Genomic DNA, 16329 nt, shown 5'->3' with positions numbered 1-16329 from the left:
TTCCTCCCCGAGCCTCTCTCTGACTTCAACCTGGAGGTGTGAAGTCAATTACTCAGGTCCATGAGCTATTTCCAGGGTTTTAAAAGTCAAACAAATTATTGTTAATAAGCTGCTAGGCTCAACATGTCTTTATTTTTGGCTGAAATGGCATCCACCCAGAGTGGGAGTTCTGGTAAGTTCAACACTGGCTATCCATTCAAATCGGTCAGAGAACTTTTTAAGAACGTCCATGCCCAGGTTCCATTCTGAGCCATCAAATTTAAATTGCTGGGGGTGTTTGCAATTTTTTAATCTCCCAGGTGATTCTAACACGCAGCCAGTGTTGAGAACCACGGTGTTGGCTAATGGTGATCAGAAACTTAGAGGCAGCAGTAGTTGTCTTTGACTGATTACACAGCACAGTTAGAGCCATCTTACTGGGATCCTTAGTTGAAATGAATTTACACCTCTTGTCTATTAACATGGCCAGCATGTATCGTGCATATACTCTGTGCCAGACACGAATCTAAATACCAACTTGTGTGAACTCAGTTCCCATAGGACCTATAATGTTCCCCCATTTTACAGATGTGAAAACAGGCAGAGACTGCAGTAACTTGCCAAGGTCAAGGCTAAAATGTGGTGCAGCCAGGACGGATCTCATGCATCCCTGGGACCAGGATCTTAATCCCCACCCTATACTGCTTCTTACTACTGCCATAGAATGGGGCTTACAATACTTTAGCCTCAACGATGAATTAAAAGATCACTGAATGTTGAAGAATGTAGGACGGTTTCTAATCCAAAGGCCTGCAGGGGCCGGGCAGGAATATACATGAGGGAGGTGGGCAGGTGTACATGCAGACGGGGACACGGCAGCAGAGTGGTAGGAACCGTGGCAGACTGTCGAGCACATGCCCGGGGAAGGGAGACAGCCGCCACCGACTGTAGCAGATTGCTGCCATGTGGGGAGGTGGGCCCCGTGCTGCTGGCTCTTCCAAGTTTTCAAAAGAAGCTAGAAATTTGGATTTTTATGTGAAACCACCCATTTCCAAATGCTGTCTCAAGTTTTTAAACATACTGTGTGGGGCAAAACACATCGGTAGGCCACTAGCTTGTAACCTCTGATATGATCTATCTCCCACACACAACAACACACACACACACACCTGAATTCTTCATTTAAAATTAATTTAATGTGTTCTCTTGGCCTGGTTCTCTGCAATTAAAAACAACAGACCCTGACTTTCCTTCTCTGGTGCAAAATTTAAACTACCTAAATAACACATGGAAAAACCAATATAAATTTCCCCTGGGTAATTTTAATCAGTGGACTGACTGTTGAATAAATGAATAAATAAACACTTATTAAATACCTATTTTCCCATTTGAATCTCACTATAAGTCTGTGAGCATGGATTTATTGTCCTTACTTCACAGTAAAACCCAGTCATAATTCATATGATTATTACACAGTTTAGATGTAATTCAGGTCAAATCACACACACCGAACATGTTCCTACAGTAAAAGTCTAGTGTAATATTGTTCGCCTATGAAACAATATTAGTCAAGCCTATTTTAACAGCCTGATAAAAGAATTTTACCATATCACATTATTACTCATCACTCTGATGAGAGATACGGAAAAAAAATTTTTTAAACACAGAAATCACCAAAAAGTCCTGGGTCAGAAATGCCTGTAGTCTAATCACAATCTAAGCAAATGGAAACTTATTTCATATACATCATAAGAGCTGTTATTTCTTGTGCTCTTTCTATGCAGCAGGCACTAACTAGGCATGGATTCATGTGTGCATATATTACTGATATTTATCAATATCGATACTGATATTTATCAATCAAACCTTACAAGAACCCTATGATAGAGGAACTCTCATCACTATTGAGAGATGAAGAAACCAAAGACGGGGAAGTTAAGTAATGTCCCTGAGGTCACACAGCAAGTCAGTGCCAGAGCTGGGTTCTGAACAGCCTGGTGCCAGAGCCTGTACATTTAACCACCATGAACTTGAAGCACGTGTGTTCTATTTTCACTTAAGTTGTACCATATACGGTAGACATAGTGAAAAGAGGACAAAGTCACATGATATGTTCTCCTTGTCATTACAAAAAGCAACAAAAGCTTTTTCAAATATCCTGCCAGACAACTTAAGAAACGAGCACTATAGAACGTTAGAAAAATCCAGCACCCTTCCACAAGTACAGTAGCTTGTCTTGAAAGCTCAGATAAGCAGAGTGCTGCTGGTCAATCCCGTAAAAGTTCATTTTCCCCTGGTCTTCTCTGGTCCCCTTTGAAGGCCAACTTCTTCAGAGTATTCAAAACAACCCACCCTGAGATCCTCTGGTCTCTCACTCCTTGCCTTTTTTTCTCCAGCCCACATTTCTAATGGGGTCTAACCACTTGTGTGACCTGTGCTGGAATTACAAGAAAGACAGAGAAAGAGAGAGAGAGAGAGAGAGGGAGAGAAAGAGAGAGAGGGATTATTTTAGGGTTTCCTTTTTCAGGCTCAAGCTTCAGAGAAGGTCCACGCATTTCTTCGTTGCTGATAGACAGAACCTGGCTGAATTTGGACTTTCTCAAAAACAGAAGCAATGAATACCCAAGCCTTAGTCACTTAAGAACTCTAGAGACAGAACTTCAGTGGTGGAGGTTGTTTTTTAATAAGAAGGGAATGGACGGCTGGAAACAATATCCTTTTTAGGCACACAGAATCTGCTGTATTTAATATAACCCTGGGTCAGTCTGTGAAAAGCAGAGTTGCTAAAGGCCACATGCTGATCTCAGACCGTGGGCGTGTATCACTGTACATTTTATAAAATTAGCTACACTGCAGCCTCTATGTGTGTGTATACATGGCAGTGAAGCTGACTTTTATAAAATAAACAGGAATATGCACCCATGCAGCTAAAGATTAGTATCAAGCCCAAGTCTGATTTTAATTTATGAAACTACCTTGTAACTACAGCAATTCTATCCCAAAGGTGGGTCCTTGGGGAATGATGAGAGTCATCTGAGAGGCCCCCTGCTTCAGCACCTAGTCATACGCTATTCTCTGATATCATAAAAAATGTAATTTACAGACAGAGGACAGAAACACAGAACTTGCCCCGGAGCAGAAGAGAGAAAGCAGCTGGCAACTTCAGCCTAGCGAGTATTCCTAGCTATTTCTAAGGTCTGTACTTTGCACATTAGTTTCTTGTAAAATATGACAGAAGACACTTCAGCTACCATGAACCATAAAGTATTTTGTACACTTGGCCCTCAATGGTGTGAATTATTGAGCTGCACCTAGCAAAGTAGGGAACAGAAGAGAATACATCAAAAACAGGACACAGCATCTTCATTTATAATCTCTATCTAAAAAACGTGATTCTAGAGTATCTTAACTAAGCCAAAATACAGTAGTAATAAAAAGCTGATAGAAAAAAAACAAAACAAAACAAAAAAAACCCACACATCTTACCAGAACTAGGCCTGGTCTGAATTTCTTTCCGATAAGAGAAAACTTAGAATCTATTCCTTCACCACAAAGCCCATGGTCTAGTAAAACCTTATGCTAGAAAGCCTTGAACGCCCCCAAACGTCCTATTTTTTAGGTCATACCATCATTATCTCGTTCTGCGATCAGTCTGATTAAATTATAGAAAATTACTAATACATCACTCAGAATGCAGATATCAGCTCCAGCCTGTTGTGTTTGTTTTTCCGTCCTCCTGTCCTAATGCTCCAGCGGGTACTTACTTCAAAAAAGAAGAATGGAAGAGAGACCAGGCAACTCCCCACCAGGAAGGGGAAAGGATACATTAACCTACTCTCAGGACTGTGCTTTCACAGATGGCACTGCCGACCAGTCACAGAAACCGAGGGAGCCTTGTTACACACAGTGGCCGCGTGGGCTTCACCACCACTCCTTCACACCTTGTCCTCTTTGCGTCCAAGGACACCACTCTGCACGCAAGTGACAGGGGTGAGTGACACTGGGTGAGTTTTTCTCTTTTGTCAAACCGATTCACGCTGACCCCGTCTGAACTCAAACTACCGGGATTACTAAATAAACTGGTTTACCAACCCAGCCGAGCAGCACACGATTCAACAAACCCAGTCTTCCCTACGAGAACCTCTTGACATTAATAGGACTCCTTGTATTTTAAGCCACCTTTTGACCCCAAGAGAAGCCTGCCCGGTTGCTCCACCAACACAACACTGTCCCTTGGGTGTTTCCGCAGCCTTTGTCCACCTAATTCTATAAGCCTCGCAAGACAGAGATTTTCCACACCTCCTTTGGACCTCTCCTAATAGAGGCCATTCAAAGGCTCTAAAAACTCAACTGCGCAGCCAGCTCTGACCCTGGCCGACGGCTGTCCAATTTATACTGCTCTAGCATGATTTATTAACACTTTGTGCTTGAGGACTTGTCAACTCACACCAGCTGTGGCATCTCCAGAGCAAGATGGCAGCACATAGATAAATTAAAAATCAATTTTTTTTACTTGAAACTATTTTGAAGCATTAGAAGGAATGTGATTTTGAACTGTCTTCCTTATTTTAACAAGAAAGTTCAGTGTACCCTACTTGCTATATCGGGAATACACGGATTTCCTTTAGGAGAACAGATGAACATTACTGCCCAGCATCAACCTAACCTGCTGTGTGGTACTTCAGAATCATTAGCTCTGCCTGACACAAGCAGTGAAATATTTTATTGCTTCAGACTCAAAATTTTTCCCTGTGGTTCCTGTCATAGTCAGGAGGAAGTGCCTCGTCACTGAAAAAAAATAGTAAGACCAAGTAGGGGAAAGAGTTAAACCTTCTACCCCTTCTCTTCCAATAGACATAAAAAGACATGGAAAAATATAAATATAAGGGCTTCTGCTGCTTTGCTGTCATTTTGCTTCCCACATTTACTAGAAAGCAAGAGATGATTTTTAAAGTTTTGTTAATGAAGAACACAATAACGTCTTGACCCACAACTGAGTAAACAATGAAAATACTAGAATAACAAAACAACTGTTCCATTAACTTTTCCTTTGTGCTCCCCCCTGGGAATAAGCATCAGGCAGATTTCCAATGATAAATATAATAGGATCTGAACTCATACATGTTCATGGGTAAGTTGAAGCTAATGAGGAAATCTTAAAAGTGCTGATGGCGCCAATGGTAAAAGGATTTACAGATGTAACAAACACAAGAGAAAGCCCTTCCTGACCGTTTCCCTCCTCAGTTAGTGATCCCAAATGTAGTGATGTTTAGAAAGTGCTGAGCCCCAGGCCTGGCAAACAGTCACAGTATCACTTTCCCCCTCTTCCTCTTTCTTAGACCGACAAACATTTTTAAGGTATGCAGTTTGGGATTCTGCTACAGATAAGCACATGGTATGCTTCAGAGGATCTCTAGGACTTTTTTTTTGAACATGGTATTGGACACTGCTGGTGAAAAGAACTTTTATAAAAGAGCCATCAAGAGCAGCAGAATCATATTTAAACCCAAATGGTAATATTGCTCTAGGCCAAGAAATAAAGGCTTTATTTTGAGTAATAATTTTTAAAGCCACTTCTCAAAAATAGTTTAGGTTTAACACCCTTTGCTGGAGGTCACGTCCAAAAGCTAGTGCAGAACTTGTTTTTGATTTGTGGCCAGTAGAATCACCACTCAACTGTATAGGACAGGCTATTTTTTTTTTCTGCATATGTATGAGGCCCATATAACAGAACCAAAAACAAACACACACACACACACACACACACACACACACACACACTCTTACTTCTGAGGCTCAGGAGAAAATGACTATGTAGCATTTTAAATCAGAAATCAAACGCTTAGGTTAGTAGTGTCAGGTTAATGGCTCACCCATCCCTAAGGCTAATTCGGTTCTGAACAGTCCCATGGGTGTCTAGTTGAACAGAAGGAGCTAGGAAACCTTAGCAGGCCAAAGCCCAGCCTAGGGAATTGCTGGAACTCTGTGCCAGGGGCTGAGACGCACCCCAGACTCGGTATCAGATAGTACCAAGTGCTAGTCTGGATTTCCAGGACTAATCTACTTGAGGGTGGAGCTTCCAGGTTCCCTGGTGTCTGTGCTGTAGAGTGGGAGACCCTGTCAATCCACGCCATGCCTGGCTAGTAGTATATCTAATAACAGAAAAATAGGTTTTGCACATGAAGTCTATTAGTAGCAGTGGTTGATGAGGGGGCTGAGGCAAGGGGGCGGGCCTAAGGGAAAGTAGAAACCACTTTGAAGTTTGTATAGATTCAGTTTTCACCAATTTCTTTTTTGTATTCTAATTTGTATTCTACTTCTAATTTTAAATGTGTGTTTACAGGTTCTCTAGATTCTTAAAGCTATATTAATAGTGTCTATTAGCCACTTCTGTGTTTGGCTTCAAAAGCAAACTTCCCCATCACATTCCCCCTCTAACGACCCTCCCCCCTAAATTATACACATCGCTCCTTTCTTTCAGGGTCAAGGTTAAAATGTGCCACTGTATAACTTCTTAAAACCCTGAGATGACTTCTATCAGTCCCAGAGTTACTATATTTTAACTCTGTACAAAAAAGTTCTCCAGGTTAAGGCAAAATCCTCCCCTCATATAAATAAACAAATAAAGAATTTAGCATTACAATGAAGTCTTAAGACTACAGTTATATTCTACATTAAATATGAATTAACACTAATTTTATCAAAGTCAATATTTATTATATCTCCCCACCACTGCAAGTTTCTTTAAGACTCACCCAGCACTTAGGAAGCCTTGGGTTACAGTGTCTGAATTGCAAAATACACCATTTGCCCAGAAATTCCTTAGTCCAAATGCAAATTGCTTACAAAACATGTGTAAACCATGCTTAGAACAGGCAGCACACATCCACAAAAAGGTAAGTGGAAAAGCCTTGCAAATTAGGCTTCCCTTTAAAAACTACAGGGACATTTACGGTGTTTCCAAAAAGGTAATTGCTTCTTACTTCACTAAAAGTGGCTTTATGTGACTAGAAGGAGTTGATTTTTTTGTTTTGTTTTGTTTTAAGTTGAGTGGATAACCGTATTCAATTAGAGAACAGGGTGGGAGAGTCCACTCTTAAAATATAACTTAATCACCAGGCACCAGCAAGCAGGAGAGGCCCACCAGGCATACGAGCTAAAATGGAGCCTGAATTTCCTCTCAGACGGAGAGGGTAGTCGCACGAGGTCAGGGTCAAGGTCACCAGCAGGGCAGGCTGCAGCTGCCCGAATGCGCTACACACAACGGGAGGGAAGGCGTTCCATCTCCGTCAGAGCCTAAAACAGATAAATCCCTTCTCCTCTCCTACCCTCCCTCTAACCCCGCCAACATTTTTTTTTTTTTAAGCAGGGGGGAGAAGAGAAGAAAGGAAAATGACCAAATAACCTCACCGTCCTGGTTTTCGCACACAAGCTCATCAGCTCCCAAAGTTGCCATCTAAGGGCAAGTTCGCAGAGAACACTGAAGCCCATTTTGTCCGAGCAGGGCAAGCCTCCCCCGACCCCCCCCCCCCCCCCAGGATTCCTGCCTCCTCTCCCTCCCCCGCCACACGCCCCCGAAAAGAGCTGGGAACTGGCCGACCGGCCATGTGCACGCACACACTCTTCCACCAACTGCTGCGAGTTTTCTGTGAATCGCAGCGCGGAGCCTCCCAACTCGCCCTCCCCGACTCCGCCGCCTTCTCTTCCCTCGCGCAAAATTTCCCTACACACGCAGCCGCCTGCGAGTGATTTTATGTGCATATATATTACATATGTGATATTATCCTCAGAACCTCTAGCGGGCAGGCGAAGAAAGGACTGCACAGGGGCATTTTTTTTTTTTTTTAAAGGAAGGGGAAAAAAGCACAACCCAAGCCCTGTGCGTCGACTCCGGCGTACCGGGAAGGGGAAAGAAAGAGGAATGTTTGCGGAGCGGGCTGCCTGCAAGTGCCCTTGCTCGCCACTCCGGCCGCGGCCCGGGTGACACGGAGCGGCGGGGGCGCTTGGCCCGAGCAGCCCGCGCCCCCTGCCCGTCCCCCCGGGCAGGCACCGCCGCGGATATTTCGCGAGGGGGAGATCGATCGAGCTGCCTGTCTGCAGCGGAAACGCACAAGCTCACACACAACCCGAGCCCGAGACACCATAACCTTAACCCTTCCCCCACCCTCCGTGAACTTCAGGTGACCGACCACGTCGGCCTGACACCCAGGCGGGCGGGCGCTCCGGCTCCGCTCCCGCCCCCAGCCCGGGTTTTGCAGGATCGGGCTCCAAGCAGCGCCAAACCGCCGGGAGAGGGGAGCAGTGCGGGGGGAGAGAGAAGAAATTGACCCTCGGTCTCCCCCGACCCCTCCCTCCGGCGCCTCCGGCGTCCCCTCCTCCCCGTCACCCCGCCCCACGCCTTCTCCCCTGCCCCCTCCTCCCTGCATTCAAGGAGCCGGGCGGCCCCGGGGGATATTTTTAGTTGCTTCTTTCTCCTTCACTTTTAGCTTTAGCAGCATCTCGGAACACTCAAAGCGGAGAAAGATTGGGGTGGGGGGGGCGGGAGCTGGAGAGGGAGTGGGGGAAAAGTTAAGAGTCTAGCAAAGAAAAGCCGGAGGGAGGGCGGAGAGGGACCGGGGGCGCGGGTGGAGGAGGGGAAGGGGACCGGGCCGTGCCGGCGGGTGTGTGTCTCCAGTTGGTGTGTGTGGCTGCAGCCGGGGAGGGTTGTGATGCACTTTAGTCCTGGACTCTGCTCAGGCTCGCCGGGGAGGGGGGTCTGAGAGCCCGAGTCTCGCCTGGCTCCGTCTGCTCCGACTGACCCCGCATTTTATTGCGGCCAGGAGCCCTGCTCCTCCCTCCCCTCGGCTCTGCAGGGACCTCGCGCGCCGCGAGCCGCCCTGCCTCCTGCCTCCGCCTCGGCGCAGCTCCCGCACCCCACATCCGCCCGCCGCTGCCCGGCCTCGCCCCCCGCCCGGCCGCCCCGCGCCCCCCGCGCCCCGGCGCGCCCCCTCGCCCCGGCGCCGCGGGAGCAGCCGCCCGGCGGCGCGTGTGTACCGGTGTGTTTGTGTGCGGTGCCCCCACACCCTCCCCAGCCGCTCCCGCCTCGCCCGCCCCCGACTCCCCTCCTCCGCCGCCGCCTCCTCCACCTCCGCCTCCTCCTGCTCCTGCCGCCGCCGCCGCCGCTGCCGCCGGCGGCTCCGGGGCCGACCAACCCCGGCGCAACCTTTAGCCGGAGACGGACCTCTCCCTGGATCCTGTAGCCGGCGGGCGGCCGCGCGCCCTCGCCCCGACACCCCCAAACGCCATGTCACGGCCCCCAGCCCTCCGCACGCCCCGACCCCCGCACCCTCAGGCACTGGGATCCACAAGGATTTTTTTTTTTTTTTAAGATTCCAACCTCTCCCACCACCCCCCCCCCCGATTAAAAAAAAGAAAAAAACCCGGCATCCACACTACTCCCCTCCTCCCGTCTCTTGCCCCCTCCCCCCAGCAACCCGGAGTGAGGAGGGGGAGGGGGAGGGGAAAGGAAAAAAAGCCCGATCTCAAGGAAAAAAAGAGGGGGGGGTGAGAGAAAGAAAGAAAAAGAGAGAGAGAATAGAAAGGGCACGGGGCTGATCATCACCAACATGGCTGCCTCAGCATAGACCTAAACGAGGAGTAACCCGGGCTGTGTCTTTGTCAGTTTCACCTCTGTAACCCTAAACTAATGCAGAAAACAACGGAGGAGGCTGCGGAGGGGAAAGAGGAGAGGGAGGGCGAGAAAATGGCACGAGAGGAGGTGGAGAAGGGATGACTTACGTGAGGGAAGGCGCTTGGGCTGCTCCTGCTTCCTCCTGGGCATTTTCCCCCTTTTCTCACATTCTCCTCCTTGGTTAATGTGAGATCAAATAAACCCCCGTGGGGGCAGAGAGGCAGACACTGGCAGGAGCGGGGAGGTAGTTGGGGGGCGGGCGGGCGGGCAGGGGGAAACCCCTTCTCTCCGGTGTGTGCAATGGGCTGAAGCTGGTTTCCTGGAGCCAGATGAGGGGTTCTCTTCTTTTCTTTCCTTTCTTTTTTTTCCTTTTTTTTTTTTTTTAATTTTTTGGTCGTGCACCTGGCTTGTCCCCGAGCGTAATATTCTTCAATGGAAACGGATCTAATAGGTGTGAGTGTGTGTGTGTCCTATGCTCGCGTGTGTGATGGGAGGTATAAATAAATGAGTGCCGGTGCGGCGGTGTCTATGGCCGCGCTCTGTGTCTCCGAGCCCCTAACACTAATGTCGGGATCAAAGGGCAGCGGCGGCGGCAGCACAGCTCACAGCTCGCTCTCTTGCTCTCTCTCTCTCTCTCTTTCTCGCTCTCTCTCTCCTCTCGCGCTCTCTCTCTCTCTCTGTCACACACACACTCACACATACACAGAGGCACAGACTGAGGGAAAGAGCGAGAGCTAGACACACACACACACACACACACACACACACACACACACGCAGAGCAAAGAGGAAGGTGCCCTAAGGCTCCCAGGGCGGACTCAGCCTGGGATTTGCAACCGCTCTGTCTGGAAAGAATGGGGGGCGCGCGTGCGGGGGTGGGATGGAGTTCTTCGAATTTATCCCGCTATTCGCCAAATCTAGGGGGAAAAAAGTTTTCCCCACTCTTTAAACAACGATTAGTTCATTATTCTTGCTGATTTTTTGTAAGAAAAGAAAATAGATTTTTCTCTTAACTTTCTTTTGTTTATTAAACTACATTTTGTTCTGTATAAAATTCTTCAGGCTTTTTCACTGCAAGAATTACTCTTCTCACCCCATCCCCTTAAGTTTGTGGAGGTTACGGTTTCCCACACATTCTTCCAAAAAACATTCCAATAAAAATAATTTTAAAAAAAATTAAAAGATAACATATGGTGAAATCGATAATGAGGTTGATGGAATAAATGCCCAGTTTGGGAGTGTTTAGTGGAGTTAAAACTGAAAAACGCTGCCTACATGAGAATTACATCCCCTTGACAAAGGGGGAAAAATAAGATTGGGTCACCCCCATGGTTGTTTTAACAGCTACATGATACTCCTACAGTGCACAAAGCAAGCTTGACTTCTGAAATTTACTTTTATTTCTCCTGCTGCTGTAATGCAGGTATATGAAGCTTACCCTGAAGCGATTCTAGTTTGCATTATGAACCCAAATATAGCAGTTTTCATCAACTGATACGTACTTTCATTACTTTACAAATCACACATCTTTCTTCAAAGAGAGACATAAAGAGGAAAAACAGAAAAGGATGGGTCTCACTCTAGCACAAAAGATACTTGGTGAAAGAGGACTGTTCTCTTTGTGACTTGCAGTCATTTGGATAAAAGTTCACTCAGAGGTTGTTAATGATTTAAACTCCAAAACCTGCTACTATAATTGAAGTAAAAATGGTCTGAAGAAGAGTTGTTTCATAAAACTCTCTTTGTAAGAGGAAACTTTGAACTTAGCAGAATACATTATATGTCATGAGTCAGATGTAGCTAAAAAATAAAAAGGTGAATTATTTAACTACATCTTCCCTTTTTAGCTTTTTAAAAACTCTGACTCATCATCTTATTATGTTAAATATTTTCTTACCAATTTTAAAATAGACTTTTTCATCAAAGAAGGTGGAGGCATGGTGAAGATACAGAACGTTAAAATGACACTCTGTAAGCTTACTTGGATATCTAATGCCTCTTTGAGGTTCTAGCTTAATTCTCACAACTTGAGTGGTGTTAACAGCCACGGTGGATAAACCCCTATGCTCTCCTTAAAAATAACAATAAGCCTTTATGTTGCATACTTTTATTACAGAAGCTTAAAGAGTGTTGAATCTTCCATAAGATGTTTTTCATTGATAATGAAATCTCAGGATGAAACCCTCCTTGCCAACTACCGGAAAGATCTAGCTTCCGTGTGTGACAAGTAACGCTATCCGAAACAGGTTTTGAAACACCTGCTTGAATTCAATCTAAAACCAAAACAGAGCAGTCAAGGTTAAAATGGAGCATCATCCTTAAACCAGTTCTTCCCTGAGTGTTGACTTAAGTAAACTGGTGATCTGAGTTTCCCTGCGTTACAAGTTGAAATGGAACGATCTTCCAACTCAGATAGAATTCAGCTTGCCATGACTTGAGTATTGTCAGTAGCATTGGACTCGAAATTAATATATGAATGATAAGTCAGAGCCCGTTCATTCCAAATAGACTCATTGCCCGGAGTATGCAGGCTCTTTAAACCTAACACGGAGTAAACAGAACTGTCAAGACACTCCACCACTCCACCCTCGGAACTTTTGGCTAGGATATGAAGGACCACTATGAAGGAAGTAAGAACTCTGTATCTATGCACCACCACTGTTTTCCTGAATTGTTACGAGTCTTTACAATGCTCAGTACGCCATAATCGAACACATACTTCAGGCCTTTCCTCAAAGTAGAGCACATTTCCTGCAACCTTTTACAGGCATGCAGGCAAACACTGTCAACTTTTAATTATATAGGTATTCTATCAACAGCCCAAAGCATTTTTAATTGACTGTATTCATACCTCTACTACTTTCCAAAAATTATTTGAAGTAGGACACAACAATAGAAAATGGAGATAAGGGCACAACAATTTCTGTTTAAATCTCAGCTTGGGATCTGTCTGCTGCAAAGCACTCTACGAGGGCACCGCATCTTACCGGCAATGGCTATATGTGCAGGGAACACAAACTAAGTTTAATGGTAGACTAACCTAAAATATTAGGATAATAAGTAGCTGGAGATTGCTACAACAGATTTCAAAATCAAATGAACAAATGATTTTATGTATGTGTGCCTTTTAGATGCACGTACTCATGAGCCATTAGCTTGGATTATTGTTGACCATAGTCATTACATTGGAATATTCTATTTGCTTCACCCCCACAGTCCAAGCTTTTAAAGAATATTTTATCTTAGTAATTATAGTACTCTCTCCACCCCCATCTCCATCACCTCTCAAATGTGAGATTAGAATAGATTTTCTTAAAATTGTGCATTTTAAGATGTTTCATAAATGCTCACTCTCCCAGGAGTAAATTCTATCCTAGCCCCAAGTATTGCTAAAGTGGGTAGACAGAGGGAGCACTTCCCCTGGAATGGTGTGTGGTCTCTAGAGGGGTCCTTGAGGTCAAAACTATTTTCATAATAATACCAAGATGTTATTTGCCCTTTTATCTGTGTTCATATTTACACTGATGATGCCAAAGCAATGGGAATAAAGTGCCAGGACCCTAGCAGCTCGAATCAAGGCAACGGCACCAAAATGTGTTAGTAGTCATTCTCTTCTTCACCACTGTGCACTTGGGGAGTGGGGGGCTTGGGCGGGGGAGGAAGATTCATTTAAAAGTGTCCTTGAGGGGCGCCTGGGTGGCTCAGACGGTTAAGCGTCAGACTTCGGCTCAGGTCACGATCTCACGGTCCGTGAGTTCGAGCCCCGCGTTGGGCTCTGTGCTGACAGCTCAGAGCCTAGAGCCTGCTTCAGATTCTGTGTCTCCCTCTCTCTCTGCCCCTCCCCTGCTCATGCTCTGTCTCTCTCTGTCTCAAAAATAAATAAACGTTAAAAAAAATTTTTTTGAAATAAAACTGTCCTTGATGGAACAGTAAAATTTACTAACTGTGTTAAATATCGACCCTTTAAATAGTCTTTGTGACAAAATAGTAGATATGTGTAAAGTTCCTCCGCTGCATACTGCAGTACATCAGTGTCTCCAGGAAAATCATTTGTGGGATGGTTTGATAATTGCTGCTTTTTTCGTGGAATACTGATAAGGGGCTCCTGGGTGGCTCAGTTGGTTGAGCGTCAGACTCTTGATTTTGGCTCAGGTCACGATCCCAGTGTTGTGGGATCAAGCCCTGCCTCATGCTCTGTGCTGAGCATGGAACCTGCTTAGGGTTTTTTTTTCTCTCTCTCCCTCTGTGCCTTTCCCCTGCTTGTGTGCTCTCTGTCTCTCTCTCTCTAAAAATAATAATAATAAATAAATAAGTAAAATAATGATAATAATAGTAAAGAATGACTGAAAGACAAACTGTGGTTATGCAGAGTTGGATATTTCTCAAAAACTGAATTAAATGAACCTGAAACTTCAAGGAACACAATGCATGGTATTTTTTGGAAATGATAATATCTGTACTTATAAGTGAAAATTATAATTTTAGGGGTGCCTGGGTGGCTCAGTCGGTTAAGCGGCCGACTTCGGCTCAGGTCATGATCTCGCGGTCCGTAAGTTCGAGCCCTGCGTCGGGCTCTGTGCTGACAGCTCAGAGCCTGGAGCCTGTTTCAGATTCTGTGTCTCCCTCTCTCTGACCCTCCCCCATTCATGCTCTGTCTCTCTCTGTCTCAAAAATAAATAAACTTTAAAAAAAATTTAGAAAATTAGAATTTTAGATAACTTGTGTCCATCACTATGAGTTTAACAGCTTCCTAATACAGACTTCTCTGATGAGATCCATGGTGACATTAATGAATATGACTTTTTTATATTGTGTAAACATTTTGGAGGAACTGCATAAATCAGTGAACCAATGTTTCCCAAATGACCAATACATGATGATACAAAATCATAATGTAAATAGCCATTCAAAGTACAAGGTAGACCAATGGATTTTAGTGTAAAAGTATAAAAAGTTAATTGATAACGGTTCCAGAAACCACATGTAAGTAATCTTTAAGAAATTACCGCTCACCAAGTTTTGATGTAATGTCAAAGAAGAATGCCCATAATTATCTGAAAAGGTTACTAAAATACTCCTCCCTTCTGGGGTACCTGAATGACTCAGTGGGTTAAGCATCCCACTCTTGATTTCGACTCAGGTCATGATTTCACAGTTTGTGAGATCAAGCCCCGCATCAGTCTCTGCACTGACAGTGAGGAGGAGTCTGCTTGAGATTCTCTCTCTCCCTCTCTCTCTGTCCCTCCCCTGTTCATGCTCTCTATCTCTCTAAATAAATAAATAAAAATAAATAAATACATAAATAAATCTTTAAAAAATACTCCTCCCTTCCTCCAACTACATATCAGTATGAAGTTTGTTTTTCTTCATGTACGTCTTTTACCAAAGCAACATATCACAACAGATTGAAAGCAGAAGCAGAGATGAGAATCCAGCTCTTCTCTACCAAACCAGACACTGTAGAGATTTGCAGAAACAGAAAACAATGCTAACTCTTCTCACTGAAATTTGGTTTTGAAAAATGTAGTTATTTTTCATAAATATGTGTTACCTTTTATTGAGTTTATCATTGTGATTATATGTTAATTAATAAGTATTTTCTAAAGTCTGCAGTTTTGATGCATAATATAATAAACATCAATAGGCGTAACCTGTATCTTCTTTGGGGCCCTCGATAACTTCTAAGAGGGTAAAGGAGTCCTGATTCCGAAATGTTTGAGAACCACTGCCTTAGAACTTAAGATGCAGTGAAAGAACTTCTCTGGGTGTTTTAAGAGAGGCCTGGGGATCTGATTGTAAATATGTTTCAGCTTCTCATAAAATGAAGCACACTTAGCTTTAGGAGCTGAGCGTTGGTTATGTGTTCCCTAAGACTGGCTCCTCTGATAGGATCCCTTATGCAAGGGGGATCTTATGCAAGGAGGATCTATGAGACAGGGTTCTCCAGAGAAACAGAATCAATATGATATATATAAATATTTACAAGAGGAGACTTATTACAGGAATTGGTTCACATGTTTATGGAGGCTAAGAAGTCCCATGATCTGCTCTTTGCAAGAGAGAAAACCAGGAAAGCCAGTGGTGTAATTCAGCCCAAGCCCAAAATGCTAAGAACCATAGGACCTGTGTCTGAGGGTGAGAGAAGACGGATGTCCCATTTCAATCGGAGAGAGTGAATTTGCCCTTCTTCTACTTTGTTCTAATCAGGCCCTCAACAATTAGATAACGTCCACCCTCATTTGTGAGGGCGATCTTTACTTAGCCTACTGATTCAAATGGTAATCTCTTGAAAAAACCCTCACAGACACACCCAGGAATAATGTTTTACCAGCTATCTGGGCATCCCTTAGCCCAGTCTAGTTGACACACAAAGTCAACCATCACAGAGGAGAAGTAGGTGTTCAGCAAGTCCTGCTGGAAATGCCCAGCCATGTGGAGGAGCTGGTTATTCTGAACACAGGGTCCAAGCCTCTTCTGGTCTCGGGCCCCTTTAAGAAAGTGAAACCACTCAGGGTCTCTCTCTCTTTCCCAGGGCCTGAGCTATCTGCCTCTGTACACTCTTTACCCCCAAAAGCTCCACATCTGACATTTTAAATAATTAGTGCCTGTCCCAAAGCAGAGAAATGGGTCTGGCGTCTCTCCTGGCCTGGACCTCATGTGTTGTAAATCAGTATCCGGTG

General features: G+C 44.8%; 1 protein-coding gene across 9 annotated transcripts in view; it reads right to left on the bottom strand.

Moving 5' to 3' along the window:
• The window catches only part of ZNF827 (zinc finger protein 827), a 173217-nt gene extending 162802 nt beyond the window's left edge, over nt 1-10415 (bottom strand). For 7 of the 9 annotated variants that reach the window (XM_053216901.1, XM_053216904.1, XM_053216906.1 and 4 more), the window contains exon 1: nt 7390-7472. In XM_053216901.1, coding sequence (XP_053072876.1) covers nt 7390-7435 — 46 coding nt within the window. In that variant the 5' untranslated portion in view covers nt 7436-7472. Of the gene's footprint in view, nt 1-7389; nt 7476-9756 lie in introns of those variants that run through there. The other 2 variants (XM_027066848.2, XM_053216902.1) reach the window with 2 other exon arrangements.
• Between the last annotated feature and the right edge of the window lie 5914 nt (nt 10416-16329).

Source organism: Acinonyx jubatus, chromosome B1, assembly GCF_027475565.1.
Source record: "Acinonyx jubatus isolate Ajub_Pintada_27869175 chromosome B1, VMU_Ajub_asm_v1.0, whole genome shotgun sequence".
In the NCBI taxonomy this organism is placed as follows: Eukaryota; Metazoa; Chordata; class Mammalia; order Carnivora; family Felidae; genus Acinonyx; species Acinonyx jubatus.
The sequence above is the reverse complement of the archived record's forward strand: the minus strand, read 5'-3'. Positions and strand labels throughout refer to the sequence as shown.